The sequence below is a fragment of the Apodemus sylvaticus genome, chromosome X, assembly GCF_947179515.1.
Source record: "Apodemus sylvaticus chromosome X, mApoSyl1.1, whole genome shotgun sequence".
Classification (NCBI taxonomy): Eukaryota; Metazoa; Chordata; class Mammalia; order Rodentia; family Muridae; genus Apodemus; species Apodemus sylvaticus.
The window spans coordinates 91,449,104-91,467,834 of record NC_067495.1 but is presented as its reverse complement, the minus strand read 5'-3'; the positions used below and the strand labels follow the sequence as shown (position 1 = coordinate 91,467,834).

At 39.8% G+C, this 18,731-nt stretch overlaps 1 protein-coding gene across 2 annotated transcripts in view; it reads right to left on the bottom strand.

The window, feature by feature from the left end:
* Nucleotides 1-18,731, bottom strand: part of Cenpi (centromere protein I) — a 57,759-nt gene that overhangs the window by 32,461 nt on the left and 6,567 nt on the right. For both annotated transcript variants that reach the window (XM_052170957.1, XM_052170959.1), the window contains 4 exons: nt 15,786-15,904; nt 15,410-15,517; nt 8,689-8,737; nt 8,354-8,400 (listed from right to left, as the gene is read on the bottom strand). In XM_052170957.1, the coding sequence (XP_052026917.1) occupies nt 8,354-8,400; nt 8,689-8,737; nt 15,410-15,517; nt 15,786-15,904 (323 nt within the window). The remainder of the gene's footprint in view (nt 1-8,353; nt 8,401-8,688; nt 8,738-15,409; nt 15,518-15,785; nt 15,905-18,731) is intronic.

Sequence of the window (18,731 nt, the reverse complement as noted above, 5' to 3'; positions counted from 1 at the left end):
TGTTTTATTTTTAGATAGAAGCTCATTATATAGTCCAAGTAATCCTTCTGCCTCTGCTTCCTACATGTTGGGAAAACAGGCACAGAATATTTTGCCAGAAAATATATTTATGGAATTAGACAAAAGCTCAATATAGGGATTGCTTTACAAGCATAAATGACCTGAGTTCAATCTCAGAATTCACATTAAAAATCCGAGGATGGAGGCATATGCTTGAAATTACCATGGTGAGGAAGGAGAGACAGGTAGATACCTGTGACTCTGACCAACCAGCCTATCCTATGTGGTAAATATTAGGAAAATGAGACCCTGTCTCAAAAAATGCAGGCAGCATTTGAAAAATGATACATTATGTTGTCTTCTGTCCTGTACATACACCACTACCCTCAATGCACATACACAAACACACAGTCCTTCCAGCCTGCGCCTTCTGCCAGGGCAGATCATCAGCTTGTTTGTCCCTCTGAACACCCAACAGTCTGAAGGTCTCCCAGGAGATATACTGCACCCAGGGCAACAGATCAACAGTGTGTATGCCCATCTGATGATCCCACAGTCTGAAGGCCTCCCAGGAGATCCGCTGCAGCCAGGACCACAGGTCTCCCAGGAGACCTGCAGCAACCCTGGTACACAGGAGGCAGGCTAGAGAGACACCCAGGCCAGTTAACACCAGAAATAACCAGATGTTGAGAGGCATGCACAGACTATAAGCAACAGAAACCAATAAACTTTGGCATCATCAAAACCCAGTTCTCCCACTACAGTAAGCCCTGGATACACCAACACACTTGAAAATCAGAAAGCTGACTTGAAACCCTATCTCATGAAGATAAAAGAGTCCTTTAAGGAGCATATAAATAACTCAAAAAATTCAAGAAAACTCAAAGAAATTCAAGAAAACACGGGTAAACAGGTAGAAAGCCCTTAAAGAGGAAACAAACAAATCCCTTAAATAAATACAAGAAAATACAATCAAACAGGGAAGGAATTGAACAAAGCAGTCTAAGACCTAAAAGTGGAAGTAGAAACAAGAAAGAAAACACAAATGGAATCAACACTGGAGATAGAAAACCTAGGAAAGAGATCAGGACTCAGAGATGCAAGCATCACCCACAGAATACAAGAGACAGAAGAGAGAATCTCGGGTGTAGAAGATACCTTAGAAAACATTGACACAACAGTCAAAGAAAATGCAAACTGCAAAAAGCTCCTAACCCAAACCATCCAGGAAATCCAGGATACAATGAGAAGACGACACCTAAGGATAATAGGCATTGATGAGAGTGAAGATTCCCAACTTAAAGGGCCAGTTAATATCTTCAACAAAATTATAAAAGAAAACGTCCCTAGCCCATGAACATACAAGAAGCCTACAGAACTCTAAACAGACTGGACCAGAACAGAAATACCTCCTGTCACATAATAATCAAAACACCAAATACACTAAACAAAGAAAGAATATTAAAAGCAGTAAAGGAAAAAGATTAAGTAACATATAAAGGCAGACCTATCAGAATTATACCAGACTTCTCACCAGAGACTATGAAAGTTAGAAGATCTGGGGCAGATGTCATACAGACCCTAAGAGAACACAGATGCCAGTCCAGACTAGTATACCCAGCAAAACTATCAATCACCATAGATGGAGAAACCAAGATATTCCATGATGAAATCAAATTTATACAATATCTATTTACCAATCCAGCCCTACAGAGGATTTGAGAAGGAAAACTCAAACAGAAGGAGGGTACCTGCACCAAAGAAAAACAAGAAATTAATCATCTCACAACAAAGCCAAAAGGAGAGAATCACATACACACAATGCCACCTACAAAAACAAACATGACGGGAATTAACAGTCATTTGTCTTTAATATCTCTCAATATCAATGGACTCGATTCCCCAATAAAAAGACAAAAGCTAACAGACTGGATACACAAACAGGATCCAGCATTTTGCTGCATATAAGAAACACACCTTGGGGCTGGAGAGATGACTCCATGGTTAAGAGCACTGACTGCTCTCCCAAACAGAAAGAAGCAACAGAAACTGTGGAAATTCAAAAAATCATCAGATCCTACCACAAAAGCTTATACTAAACAAAACCGGAAAAATCTAGATGAAATGGATGATTTTCTAGGCAGATACCGTGTACCAAAGTTAAATCAAAAGCAGGCAAACTAAATAGTCTTGTTTGCACTACGGAAATAGAAGAAGTCATTAAAAACTTCCCAAAAAACCCAGGGTCAGATGGCTTTAGTACAGAATTCTACCAGACCTTCAAAGAAGAGTTAATACCAACACTCCTCAAACTATTCCATAAAATGGAAACAGAAGGAACACTACCTAATTCATTCTATGAAGCTAAAATTACTCTGATACTTAAACCACACAAAGATCCAACAAAGAAAGAAAACTTCAGACCAGTTGCGCTTATGAATATCAATGCAAAATACTCAATGTAATTCTCGCAAATTGAATGCAAGAACACATCAAAATCATCATTTACCATGATCATGTAGGCTTCATCCCAGGGATGATAACATAATCTACTATATAAAAAAAACTCAAAGAAAAAAAAAATCACATGATCATCTCATTAGATGCTGAGAAAGCATCTGACAAAATACAACACCCCTTCACATTAAAAGTATTGGAGAGATCAGGAATTCAAGACCCATACCTAAACATAATAAAAGCAATATGCAGCAAACCGACAGCCAATATAAAATTAAATGGAGAGAAACAAGAAGCATTCCCACTAAAATCAGGGGCTAGACAAGGCTGCTTTCTCTCTCCCTGTCTAATACAGTACTTTCGAGTTCCACCTAGAGCAATAATATATAACAAAAGGAGATCAAGAGGATACAAATTGGCAAAGAAGAAGTCAAGGTATCACTATTTGCAGATGATATGATAGTATACATAAGCAACTGCAAAAATTCTACCAGAGAACTTCTACAGCTGATAAACAACTTCAGCAAAGTGGCTAGATAAAATATTAACTCAAACAAATCAGTAGCCTTCCTTTATACAAATGATAAATGGGCTGGAAAAGAAAATAGGCAAATAACATCCTCCACAATAGTCACAAATAATATAAAATATCTTGTTGTGACTCTAACCAAACAAGTGAAAGATCTGTATTACAAGAACTTGAAGTTTCTCAAGAAAGAAACTGAAGAAGATCTCAGAAAATGTAGAGATCTCCCATGTTCATGGATTGGAAAGATTAACATAGTAACAATGGCCATCCTAACCAAAAACAATCTACAGATTTATCATAATCCACATCAAAATTCCAACACAAATCTTCACAGACATGGAAAGAGAAATTCTCAATTTCACATAGAAAAACAAAAAGCCCAGGATAGTTCAAATAATCTTTAACAATAAAAGAACTTCTGGAGGAATAACCATCCCTGACCTCAAGCTGTACTACAGAGCAATAGTGTATGGTATTGGTACAGAAACAGGCAGGTAGATCAATGGAATAGAATTGAAGACCCAGAAATAAACCCCCACACACCTATGGTCTTTGACAAAAGAGTTAAAACCATCCAGTGGAAAAAAGCATTTTCCACAAATGGTACTGAGTCAATTGGCAGTTTCTATGTAGAAAAATGAAAATAGATCCATATTTGACACCTTGAACAAAGCTCAAGTCCAAGTAGATCAAGGACCTCAAAACCAGATATAACAAGTGAGCACAAAGGGGGTAGTTTGGGTGGTGGCGGAAAGTTCCTAAACAGAACTCCAATGGCTCATGCTCTAAGATCAAGAATTGATAAATGGGACCTCATGAAGCTGAAAAGCTTTTGTAAGGCAAAGGACATAGTCAATAGGACAAACTGGTAACCTACAGATTGGGAAAAGATCTTCACATAGCCCACATCTGATAGATATTATCCAAAATGTATAAAGAACTTAAGAAACAAACCTCCCAAAACCTAAACAACTCAATCAAGAACTGGGGCACACATACCTAAACATAGTAAAAGCAATATACAGCAAACCGGTAGCCAGCATCAAACTAAATGGAGAGAAACTTGAAGCAATCCCACTAAAATCAGGGACTAGACAGGGCTGCCCCCTCTCTCCTTATCTTTTTAATATTGTACTTGAGGTACTAGCTCGGGCAATTCGACAACATAAGGAGGTCAAAGGGATACAAATTGGAAAGGAAGAAGTCAAACTATCATTATTTGCAGATGACATGATAGTCTACCTAAGTGACCCAAAGAACTCCACTAGAGAGCTCCTACAGCTGATAAACAACTTCAGCAAAGTGGCAGGTTATAAAATCAACTCAAGCAAATCAGTGGCCTTCCTATACTCAAAGGATAAGCAGGCTGAGAAAGAAATTAGGGAAATGACCCCCTTCACAATAGCCACAAACAGTATAAAGTATCTTGGGGTGACTCTTACCAAACATGTGAAAGATCTTTACGACAAGAACTTCAAGACTCTGAAGAAGGAAATGGAAGAAGACCTCAAAAAATGGGAAAACCTCCCATGCTCATGGATCGCCAGAATCAATATAGTTAAAATGGCCATTTTGCCAAAAGCAATCTACAGATTCAATGCAATACCCATCAAAATCCCAACTCAATTCTTCACAGAGTTAGAAAAAGCAATTAACAAATTCATCTGGAACAACAAAAAACCCAGGATAGCTAAAACTATTCTCAGCAACAAAAGAAATTCTGGGGGAATCAGTATCCCTGACCTCAAGCAATACTACAGAGCAATAGTGTTAAAAACTGCATGGTATTGGTACAGTGACAGGCGGGCAGATCAATGGAACAGGATTGAAGATCCAGAAATGAACCCACACACCTATGGCCACTTGATCCTCGACAAAGGGGCTGAAAACATCCAATGGAAAAAAGATAGCCTTTTCAACAAATGGTGCTGGTTCAACTGGAGGTCAGTATGTAGAAGAATGCGAATTGATTCATCCTTGTCTCCTTGTACTAAGCTCAAATCCAAATGGATCAAGGACCTCCACATAAAGCCAGACATTCTGACGCTAATAGAAAAGAAACTGGGGAAGACCCTTGAGGACATCGGTACAGGGAGAAAATTTCTGAACAGAACACCAATAGCGTATGCTCTAAGATCAAGAATTGACAAATGGGACCTCATAAAATTACAAAGTTTCTGTAAGGCAAAGGACACCATCAAAAGGACAAATCGGCAACCAACAAATTGGGAAAAGATCTTCACCAATCCTACATCAGATAGAGGGCTAATATCCAATATATATAAAGAACTTAAGAAGTTAGACTCCAGAAAACCGAACAACCCTATTAAAAAATGGGGTACAGAGTTAAACAGGGAATTCTCACCTGAAGAACTTCGGATGGCGGAGAAGCATCTTAAAAAATGCTCAACTTCATTAGTCATTAGGGAAATGCAAATCAAAACAACCCTGAGATTTCACCTTACACCAGTCAGAATGGCTAAGATTAAAAATTCAGGAGACAGCAGGTGTTGGAGAGGATGTGGAGAAAGAGGAACACTCCTCCACTGCTGGTGGGGTTGCAAATTGGTACAACCACTCTGGAAATCAGTCTGGCGGTTCCTCCGAAAACTGGGCACCTCACTTCCAGAAGATCCTGCTATACCACTCCTGGGCATATACCCAGAGGATTCCCCACCATGTAATAAGGATACATGCTCTACTATGTTCATAGCAGCCCTATTTATAATTGCCAGATGCTGGAAAGAACCCAGGTATCCCTCAACAGAAGAGTGGATGCAAAAAATGTGGTATATCTACACAATGGAGTACTATTCAGCCATTAGAAACAATGAATTCATGAAATTCTTAGGCAAATGGATGGAGCTAGAAAACATCATACTAAGTGAGGTAACCCAGACTCAAAAGGTGACTCATGGTATGCACTCACTAATAAGTGGATATTAACCTAGAAAACTGGAATACCCCAAACATAATCCATACATCAAATGAGGTACAAGAAGAAAGGAGGAGTGGCCCCTTGTTCTAGAAAGACTCAGTGAAGAAGTATAGGGCAAAACCAGAACGGGGAAGTGGGAAGGGGTGGGTGGGAGGACAGGGGGAGAAAAGAGGGCTTATGGGACTTTCGGGGAGTGGGGGGCTAGAAAAGGGGAAATCATTTGAAATGTAAATAAAAAATATATCGAATAAAAAAAAAAGAAAAAAAAAGAAAGCAAGCTGAGGGCTGGAGAGATGGCTCAGTGGTTAGGAGCACTGACTGCTCTTCCAGAGGTCCTGAGTTCAAATCCCAGCAACCACATGGTGGCTCATAGCCATCTGTAATGGGACCCTATACTCTCTTCTGGGTGTCTGAACACAGTGACAGTGTACAGTGTACTTATATATATATAATAAATCTTTAAAAAAGTTAAAAAAAAAAGAACTGGGGCACAGAGCTAAACAGAAAATTCACAACAGAGGAATTTTGAATAGATGAGAAGCAATTAAAGAAATATAAAAAAGTCCTTAGTCATCAAGGAAATGCAAATCAAAACAACCCTGAGATACCTACTATGTTACACCAGTCAGAATGGCTAAGATCAAAATCTCCGGAGACAGCAGTTGCTGGAGAGAATGCGGAGAAAGAGGAACACTCCTCCACTGCTAGTGGGGTTACAAGCTGGTAAAACCACTCTGGAAACAAGTCTGGAGGTTCCTAGAAAACTAGAAATAGATCTACCTAGAGACCCAGATATACCACTCCTGGGCACATGCCCAAAAGATGTCCCTCCATACCACAAGGACATGTGCTCCAAAATGTTCATAGCGGCCTTATCTGTGATAGACAGAAGCTTGAAAAAACCCAGATGTCCCACAATGTAAGAATGGATACAGAAAATGTGGTTCAGTTACACAATGGAATACTACTCAGCTATTAAAAACGAGGACATCATAAGTTTTACAGGCAATTGGGTGGAACTAGAAAATATCGAGTGAGGTAACTCAGACCCCAAAGGACATGCATGGTATATACTCACTAATAAGTGGATATAGCCAAAAACATACAGAATACCCAGGATACGGTTGCCAGAACTCAAGAAGGTCACCAAGCTGAAGGGCCTAATTGAGGATGTTTCAATCCCACTTGGGAGGGAGAAGAAAGCAATTGGGGGGGGGGAGTGGGAACACAAGCCCTGAGGGCCAGCAGAATGAATGGAAATATGCAACCTAGAGGGGTGGGAGTTGGGGGACCCTCTAGAATGTGCCAGAGACCTGGGAGGTGAGAGACTCTCAGGACCATAGATGAAACTCCCATCAGTGGTGAGAGGGAAATCACAGAGTATACCTCCAGTAGAAAGACAGGTTTTGTTGATTCTTTGTTGCCATTCCACAGTCAAAAATTATGACCTAGAATTGTTCTTGTCTAAAAGAACTTCAGGAACAAAAATGGAGAAGAGACTGAAGGAAAAGAGGTCCAATGACTGGCCCAACTTGGGATCCAGCTCAAGGGGAGGTTCCAAGATCTGACGTTATTACTGATGCTATGGTGTGCTTACAGACAGGAGCCTAGCATGGCTGCCTTCCAAGAGGCCCAACAAGCAGATGAAAGAGTCAGATGCAGATACTTACACCCAACCAACGGACAGAAGCTGCTGACCCCTGTGGTTGAATTAGGGAAAGACTGGAAGAAGCTGAGGAGAAGGGTGACTCCATAGGAAGACCAGCAGTCTCAACTAACCCGGACCCCTGAGATCTCTCAGATACTGAGGCACCACCCAGGCAGCATATAGGAGCTGGTCTGAGGCCAGACATATACAGCAGAGGTCTTGGCCTCAGTGGGAGAAGAATCACCTTGAGGCCCCAGGGAGTGGTGAGGCCTGGCAGGGGGTGGGTAGGGGAAACTCCTCTTGAAGACAGTGGGGAGGAGGAAGCAGATGAGGAACTATGGGAGGGCAGACCAAGAAGGGGGCAACGACTGGACTGTAAAGAAATAAAAATAATAAAAAAATCCTAACATACACCCATACATACAGACGTAATAATATGCACAAACACATTTTTTTTTTAAAGAGCATATATTGCAGACACGTTTCGGACTTATCGTAAGGCTAACTGAACTCATCTTTTTGGTAGAAATTAACATACTGTACTGGAGGCTGAGCCAAGGCCTCATGCACAGTAGGGCAAGAACTCCAAACACTTACCTTTTTTTTTCCTAAACACTGATCCTTACTCTCAGCTTTGATTATATTTTTCATTTTGTTGACTGAGCTCTCCAGGAAGTGAGTTCCTTCAAGGTAATGACTCACTGGCTTTGTGCCTCCAAAGCTTAACTCAAAACCTAGCTCAAAGTGCAAACAGATTCTCCAGGGTATTTTCTACACTCACCATTTTGGCCTGGAGATCAAGCAATTTTCTCGCACGAAATGGTTTGACTAGAAAACAGAGAGAAAAGTGGTTCTCAGTATTTGCTTCAGCAAAAGAAGTCAGTCATACTTAATCATCATGTGAGTCATATAATTTCTCACAACACATTCAAAATATAAATACCTCTTCAGTCAAGCCACTGTACAGATACTCTTAGATAAAAGTACTAAAAAACCAATTTTCAGAAAAGGAGTGTTGCCACGCAACTAGTGTTAGTAGTTATTTAAGTTTATAACGGATGAAACAAATGCTGGTCTGTGGAGCGGAAGTAATTTAACTGGGGTGAGAACACTTACCATTCTCTTTTTTGGTCAGCAAATATAACAAGTGGCAAACATAAGGGCACTGTTAAAATACAGAAAAAAAAGAAAATTGACAATGTTATTTTGAATAAAATAACACACCATATCCTCTTCAAATGTCAATCATATGCTAAGTAAAAGAATTCCAGGCCTGCACTGAACAATAATTTCCCTATTAAAAATGCTCGATAACAGTGATTACATGAACTGAGATATTTCCAGGCACTTAATGAAATAGCTGAAGGATGGTACCTAAGTCTAAACACAAAATTCTCTGGTGAGTTATCTATCCTGTTTACAGATAGCTTAAAAGTAAGTTTCCACAATGATTTCAATGAGTCTGTGTCTGAAGATGGCATGTTGCATGAAACAAGACATTTTCCACTTTTTATCTTCATGAGTTATATGCACACATACATGTATAAATGCATGAATCCTTTTTGGTTTTTTGTTTGTTTTTTCTCGAGACAGGGTTTCTCTGTGTAGCCCTGGCTGTCCTGGAACTCACTCTGTAGACCAGGCTGGCCTTGAACTCAGAAATCTGCCTACCTCTGCCTCCCAAGTGCTGGGATTACAGGCGTGCGCCACCACCGCCCAGCTGAATACATGAATCCTTGCATTCCATACTTGGAGATCAGATTATATTGTTGAATGCTTTCAATTTCAGATTTCTGACTAGGTGTGCTCAAACCTGTATGTGTCAGTGATTTTTTTTTTTGAGAAAACTGCTTCAATTGGTGACAAGATGAGTGAGAATTATTGGTTTGCCTTTTATGTATGAGTACTTGCCTATATATGTGTATGTACACCACATGTCCACCTGGTGTCAATGAAGGCCAAAAGAGAACATTGGATCCTCTGGAACTGGAATTACAGATAGCTGCGAGCCATCCTGTGGGTACTGGGAACTAAACCAGATGTGCAGCTTGGCCTTCATGTGGGTCTCTGAAACACCTGGAATAGGTGCTGTTCCAAAAGCTGTTTCCTAACCATAGGATATGTTCTTCTAGCTGGGTTGCCTTGTCTGGACTCAGTGGGAGAGGATGCCTAGCAGAGACTTGAAGTGCCAAGGTTGGGGGCTACCCAGGGGGCTTCATCCACTCAGAGGAGAAGGAGAGGGGGATGAAGGGAAAGATTATGGGAAGGGATGACTGGAAGGGGGCAGTGAGTGGGATATAAAGTGAATAGGTAAAGCAATAACAAAATAAAATGAAAGTTATATATAAGAAACAAAGAGTATTCTGGTAATTGAAAACAAAATTACATGTAAAAGTACATTAAAATATTGTAATGTTGCTTCAAAAATAGAGAAATTCAGGTAATAGTGTAGAAAAAATACTAAGGAATTATATAGCCATGTAAATTGTTGTTTAAATATATAAAATGCTATGAAAAAAAAGAGTTGCCTTAGTCATGGTGTCTCGTCACACAATGGAAATCCTAACTAAGACACTAAGATACACGATTAAACTTTTATCCTTGGGGCTAAGCTCATAGGCTAAGAGCACTTGTTCTTCCAGAGGATGCCAATTTGATTTCCAGCACACAAAAAAGCAGCTCAAAATCATCTGTAACTCTAGTTCCAAGGGACCTAATTCCCACTCTGACTTCCTTGGGTTAAGTAGAAGTTGTCTTTGAGTTCTAACGCCACCCACTTATACCATAATTTAAGCAACAACTTGTCTATAGTTTGGCAAATAGTATCCACTCAATACAATTTTTATTAAGTTGCTGGATGACTGATCTTCATTTTAAGTGTCCATCTGCTGAAAGCATAATTCACTTGATAGAGGGTTTACCCAGCATTCATAAAGCCTTCGGTTTACATATAGGTCTGCTGGTTCAGACGTATAATCCTGGCACTCTTGTGGTAGAAATAAGATCAGAAGTTTAAGAAGTTTACTCAGCTACATAGCTAGTAGGAAGCCAGCCTGAGATACTTGAGACCCTGTCACAGACGGATGGATGGATGGATGGATGGATGGGCAGGCTGGCAAGCAGGCAGGGGGTAGATGCAACTCCCACTCAGTCCTGCACTGCCAATAGCTAGTTTGAAATTTATACCTATTGTAACTAAAATAATATGACCCTCACATGTAAACATATTTACTTCTGGACCTTTAAGTTTGTCAGTACTTGCTGTCAATGACCAAACGTGAAAAAGTCAATTATAGGTTAGCATGGTGGTTCAGAGCTTTAATCCCAGGACTTGGGAGGCAGAAACAGGCAGATCTCTGTGAGTTCAAGGCCACCCTGGTCTATGTATCAGGTTCCAGGATAGACAAAGCTTAACTCAAAAAAGAAAAAAAAAATAAAAGGTCAACTGTTTAGTGGAACCAGAAAAGAAGGCCCAGCAGATCAAAGCTCAGCTGTCTAAACCTGATTCCTGGACTAAACACTGGAAGGAACGAACCAACGACCAGAAGTTAGTTTCCTTGGTCTTTACATGCTTGCAGTAGTAAGTGCAGTCACACTCAAACGCATAAATCAGACCCACATGCGTGCACATGTACACACATATATACAAATAACAATACACTAGTTTTTCAAAAAAAACAACACAATGATAGTCTTTAAACAAATTTGCATATGAGGAGTCATCACCCTATGCTTTGAAGGATAGCATATTCTAAACTGCTTTTTCTGCACTTAGGAATGGATTCAGATAGAATCTAAACATAATTTTAAGAAGAAAGAATTTACATTTCGGTACAAATTCATTACCTCACACCCCTAGGATATGAGCCATTAGCAACAGTATTCATAATATTGAATACAAAAATGAATGCCATCCAATTGCTGGCCTGAGGCTCCAGCTGGTATTATGGGGAATCTGACATTCTCCTTTAATCACATCTAGAAAGGAAAAATCCATATGCATCTCATTTGTTGTAGTTGCCTTGTTGGCAAATATTTAACTGCCACATCTGAGTCACTGCAGTCAGAATCCTATTAAAGTCTATGAAAATCAATTTAAGAAATATGATGCTGATGGCCATGGTGACTGACTCACAACTACAGCCCCTACACTTTTGAGAAGGCAGGAAGATAGTGAATTCACGGTTACCCTAAACTATACAGGGCACTCTGTCTCAAACACACAAAGCAGAAACTAGCACAAGTGAGATGGCTCGGCAGGCACAAAGCATTTGCAGTATAAGTTTGATGACCTCTGGTTGATTCCTGGAACCCACAGTGGAAGGAGAGAACCAAGTCCTGAAAGTTGTTCTCTGATGTTCACAAGTTCACCATGGCAGACACATACCGAGACTCACATTCAGTCCACCATGGCAGACACACACACACGTCCACATACAGTCCACCATGGCACGCATGCGCGCACACACACACACACACACACACACACACACACACACACACACTCACATACAGTCCACCATGGCAGACACATACCGAGACTCACATTCAGTCCACCAAGGCAGACACATACACACATCCACATACAGTCCACCATGGCAGACACACACACATGTCCACATACAGTCCACCATAGCAGACACACACACACACACACACACACACACATGCTCACATACAGTCCACCACGGCAGACACATACCGAGACTCACATTCAGTCCACCATGGCAGACACATACACACGTCCACATACAGTCTACCATCACAGACACATACACATGTCCACATACAGTCCACCATGGCAGACACATACACATGTCCACATACAGTCCACCATGGCAGGCACACACACACACACACACACACACACACACACACATGCTCACATACAGTCCACCATGGCAGACACATACACACGCCCACACACAGTCCACCATGGTAGATACATACACACACTCACACACATTTGTTATGAACACTATTTTCTTCATATTCAAAAGAATAAAAAAAAAACCCTTAGAGTGTTTTTCCATTTGTTGAGCTAGGTAATATTTACACAAATATAGTCAGTTAGAAAATACTTAAGAGGGGCTGAAGAGTGGGCTCAGCGGTTAAGAATATTTACTGCTCTTACATAGGACCTGGATTCCGTTCCTACCACCAACATAGCAGCTCAAAACTGTTAACTCCAGGACCAGGGGAACTAAGGTCCTCTCCTGACCTCCAGGGGCATCAGGCATACACATAAGACATGTACATACGGACAGACAAAACATTCATACACATAAAATAATTAAATAAATCATGTTTTCTTTTTAAAAAAAAAACTTAGAAATATAGTTCTCATTTTAAAAAGCCAGTCATGATCAAGCAAAACAGCTCAGTAGGTAAAAAAAACAAAAAACAGTTACTTGCTGCCAAGCCTAATGTGCTAAGTTCAAGACAATGATGCAAATAGTGAAGCAAGTCCAGCAAGCTGTCCGCCCTCCTCACATATGGTGTGGAATGCACACCCACATATCCACACAAAATAGATAAAATGTAGGGGACAGCAAAATGGCTCAATGGGGGGGGGTCTGCTGCCAAGCCTGCCAAGAGGACTCCAAGTCCCAGGGAACACATGGTGGGAATAGTGGCCTAACTTCCTCAAGCTGTCCTCTGACCTCCACACATGTGCCTTGGCAAGTGTATGTGCACACACACTGAACAAAAATGTATTCTTTAAAGTATTAAGAAAAAAACACTTCACTTAAAAAGGAGGCTGAAGAAAGGGCTCTGTGGCTAAACGCACTCAATCCCTGCTCTCCTAGAAGTTCTAGTCTCCGCACCCACTTCAGGCAGCTCACACCATCTATAATTCCAGCTCCAAGAGATCCAATACTCTGTTCTGGCCTTTGAGGGTACCCACATACATATGGAATTCATTCACACAGACATATACATAAATAAAAATTATAAAATAAATCTTAACAAAATTAACAATAAAACAAACCACATAAAATAAAAGGCCACATTTTATATGGTACTATAATTTTTATAGTAAATTAGGTAATGATCATGTTCTAAAACTGACTATACTGATTAATACATTTATCTATGACCACACAAAAATCAAAGAGTTATATACATTATCTTGCAAGTTTTGAGAATTTTTGAAACATTGTTTTGCTGTCTGTCTTAATTATTTTCTGTATGTAGTGAGACCTTGTCTCAACATAAAACAATAAAGTTCAACTTCTAATAAAAAAAGAAAACCTCTATAATTTATTCCCAACCTACATGTCTCAGTCTTACCAACCACTATCACCCAATACCAAACTTCAACTAACTCAGGCTGGTCTATTTGTAGTCTCTTAAAACACAACTTCTACATCTCAGAGCTCTGCCTGAAATCTTTCCCTTATAACTAACACTATTTACTTGTCAAAGCCCTAAATCCCAGAACATAGTGGCACACCTGGACTTGGAAGGCAGAAGCAAGCAGACCTTTAAACCCAAGGGCAGCCTGATCTACATAAAAAGTTCCAAACTAGCCAGAGCTTCATAGTGAAACTGGCTTTTAAAGAAAATCTCAAGTTCAATTCACCCTTCCAAGGCCTGGCTCAATGCTTATATCTTTTATGTCTTTACTAATCACTGATTTATATGGTTTCATTTTCAAATATCATATAGTAATTACTATCTTCATGGTTTTATTTTGCCATCTTTTATAATTTAACTTTTAAAAAAGTGTGTAGGGTGCTTTGCATTATCTATCTACATACTACATGTGTGCAGTACCTGCAGAAGCCAGAAGAGGGCACCTGATTCCCCTGGAACTGAAGTTACAGAAGATCAAAACTAAAGATAGTTTTGATCCACCTTATAAGTGGTAGAATGGAACCCAGGCACTCTCTGAAAGAGCAGCAGCTGCTCTTAGCCACTGAGCCATCTCTCTTGAGTTGTTACCTTCATGGGATTTCTTTAATTCCCTTGCTACATTTTTATACTTCTGAACTACAAAAAGCTAAATCTTTTTAATTTTGAGAATAGAAAGATGGCTCAGTGGTTAAAAGCACTTACTGCTCTTGCAGGGGGCATGGGATCAATTCCCAGTACCCACTTGTCAGCTTACAACTGTTTATAATTCTAATTCCAGGAAATCCAACACATTCTTCTGAACCACATGGGAACTAAGCCTGCAGGCAGTTCACAAGGATACATGTAAGCAAAACACTCATAAACATAAATAAATCTTTAATAAAAAATAAACTTATGCCTGCCTAGTACAAGGAAAGAAACAGGATGGCAACATGAATTTTCACAAATAAAATGTATGAATTCCATTCCCAAAGCCAAGAGGAACTTGGTTACTTATGTGTCTTACATGATCTGCAAACTACGGATTGCCCTTGGAAATCTTCTAGGTGACCAGTAGATTGATTTCTTGCCATTATTAATATATTAATAGGAATAATTATCCTATTTAATAAAAATAGGTCTATTTGCAACTTGTGAAATATATTTTCCTTCCTACTGGTTTTGATGTAGTTTTTGCAGTGTGAAGAAAATTCAGACCAAGTCAGCTGAAGGATTCTGATGTGGTTTAAAAGGGGAAATGGCAGTCACTGGACTAAATCAACAAAACTCCATAACATTATTTTCTTAAAAGATATACAGCAAATAACACAGATTCAGTAATCTGTGAGACAGTGCAGCAAAGATGTCTGCTGTGTAATTCTTTATACCTTCTGTATTCTTAACATATCTTCAAGTATAGAGCACACATTAGGTAGCATGCCAACATGGACAAATATAGTATTTGACTGAAGCTCAATGCTGGTCGATATGTACTTACCAGAGTATCATCTTGCAATGAAGCAAAGAAGAAACCATAGAGTGAATTAATTTGCTTCTTATGATCAATAAAGTCAAACATCGCAACCAACCAACGATAAAAAAGTACCTGTTTGACAGAGAAAAAACACTGTCCTTAGAGAACTGTAACTCCCCCCTCAGTGTTATCTTAAAAGCTTCTAGCACCAAGTTGGATGACAGATTTTTATTTCATCATAAAAATTTTTTTTGAACAGAATCCTTTTATCAAGCTGTATTGTTCTGAAACCACAGGTTATGTACAAAAGGCCACTGCCATTGCTCCATAAGTGGCTCTTCTTTGCTAGCCCTTAAGTGGCTTTTGAAGGACTTATCATCAAAGTATCCAAAAAGATTACCTTGGTATTAGAAGAACACTTGTCAACACAGAGCCAGGATACTGCCTTAACCACAGAATCTTCTGATATGTGAGTTTCTGGAATCATGCACTTCAATATCCGTGAGTTTACAGCATTCCCTGGAAAACAGACCACTTCTAAATTAAACTGGATTTCAGTATCTCATTCGTTCCTTTGCTATTATTCGCTTTGGGTCGTAATTCTCTAAAACAAACTAAAAAGCAAATTATTTTGGGTGTGTACATGGTCATGTGCATGCATATGTGCGTGCATGTAAGCATGCATCAGTGTGGAGGACAAAGCTTGGTGTTAGGTATCTTCCTTAATTGTTCTCCACCTTGCCTTTCAAAAATTATTTCTATTGCATTATTTTATATGCATGGGTGTTTTGCCTATGTGTATGTTTGTGTACCATGTTCATGCACAGCCCACTAAGGTCAGAAGAGGAAACTGGATCCCCTGGAACTGGAGTTAGAGACAGCTGTAAGCTACTACTGGGTGCTGGAAATCAAAGCTGGGTCCTCTGGAAGAGCAGCAAGTGGTCTTAATCACTGAGCCATCTCTCTAGCCCCGTCCACCTTACTTTTTGAGACATGGTTTGTCAATTAAGCTGGAGCTCACAGACTCAGATAGACTGACTGCTCAGCAAGCTATATGGATCCTCTGGTCTCCATCTCCACAGTACTGGGATTACAGGTACATGCCACTGCCACCTGGCTTTCTTTCTTCATATGTATGGATATCTTGTTTGCATACACATATATGTGTCACATGTGCATCTGAGGCCAGATGAGTGTGTCAGATCCCTGTTACTAGAGTTCCAGAAGGGTGTGAGGCACCATGTAGGTGCTAGGAGTTAAACCCATGTCCCCTGGCAATGCAGCTAGTGCTCTTAACGACTGAGCCATCTGTCTAGCCCCTTGCCCTTGACTTTTAAGTGAGTGCTGGGCATCGAAACGGAGGTTCTCATTCTTGTTTAGTAAGCGCTTTGCCAACTGCGCCATCATCTGATTCCCTCTTCTGGTGTGTCTGAAGACAGCTATAGTATACTGTACTCATATACATAAAATAAATCTTTTTAAAAAAAAAGTTAGGAGGACATTAAGAGCTGACTATGGAGGCACAGGCCTGTAATCTTAGCACTCAGGAGGCTGAGACAAGAGGATAAGTTTGAAGCCAGCCTGAGCTACAAAGCATTAACTTATCTCAAAAAGAAGAAATGAGAAAAGCATTTCCTTTTGATTAAGATATTTAGCAATTTGATCATTTTGATGATTGCAGGACTCAGTGAATATGCAAAAGATTCGATGTGGATGTTTTTCAGTCCTAGGGCTTAACCTTAGGGCCTCATGCATGTTAGGCAAGTACTCTTGTCACTGTGCCATATCCTCATCCCAATACATTCAATTCTTAAAGCATCATAAATTTTAGTATTATATGAATTATATTTCAACAATAAAAAGCGTTTCAATCACAAGGAAATCTTAAAGTGTTTTCCCTTTAGTTTTTGCGATAACACAATAGATTATTATTAATGGGCTAAAGCTACTAGCAGGTATCTTTATGAGTTGTTGCATTTAAGATTTTTTTTAAAGGGCTGGGCATGATAACTCATACCACTATTCCTAGAACTTGAGAAACAGAGGCAGCTGGATCGTTAAGTTTCAGGCTAACCTGGTCTACAGCATGAGTACCAGGACAGCCAGGGCTGCAGAAAAACCTTTCTCTGTTATGCTGTCAGATCTTGGAGTTACAGATAGTTATGAGCTGCCATGTGGGTGCAGAGATTTGAACCTTAACTGCTGAGCCATCTCTCCAGGCCCTGAGAAACTCTGTCTTGAATTTTGAAAAAGGGGGGGGTGATGGAGAGATGGCTCAGGGGTTACAAGTGTATACTATTCTTGCAAAGGACCAGTGTTTGGTTTCTAGGGTCCATATGAGGGGCTCAAAACCACCTGCAACTGTAGGTTCAATGGCTATGATGCCTCTTAGCACTACAGGCACCAGAATCCATATGTTTGTACCCCACAGACACAAACACAACTAAAATTTAATCTTTTAAAAAAGAAACACAAAATAGGTGGGCAACCTCAACTTTCCCTAAAAGCTGGGAAAGTCTCAGAATGAAACACATTCCCTTGGGATTAGCTGGGGATGTGGCATTCTGTACTAGTCTGATCATTGCTTCTTGTTCTCTATCCTGCCCAGCACTTCCTTTCTATGTGCTTTATCAAGTTCTATTCATTACAGTTCTAAGTATTTACCAACAATGTCCACACCGTCATTCTGTAGAAAAGATGCAAAGCAATGATGATAGCATTAGAAAAAAAGCAAAACCAACAGCAACAACAACAAAAGGAAAAATAAAAAATCTTAACAAAAATGATTTTCCTGGCAATCCTAGGTTTTATTACCTCCCATTTGTATCCAGTAACCATTTAAAGTTTCAAACAGCCCTCCCACTACGTCCTTGCCAGATAAGAAATGCAAAGTGGGGATTCTACACTTACTCTAGTTTCCTCAGTAACTTCTAAAATGAGTGTACAGTCTAAAGCAGTGGTTCTCAAACTGTGGGTTGCAATCCCTTTGAGAGTCACATATCAGATATTTATGATTCACAACAGTGCCAGAATTAAAGTTATGAGGTAGCAATGAAAAAAAAAATTAGGGTTGGGGGAACACCACAACATGAGGAACTGCACTGAAGAGTCACAGCATTAGGAAGACTGAGAACCATGGATCTAAAGTCTCTATGCATGCCTGATGCCATTTCTAGCATACCTCTTCCCAAAAGGCTCATTTCAATATTCCCAGAGACAAATGTAATGGTCTAATATGGAGAACAATACAGAAATACCTAATAGAGAAAAAAGGAATTCCAAAGGTAACATCTGACCTCAGGAAATTTCAATTTAACATAAAAATGAAAAAGTAACAGCCAGATAT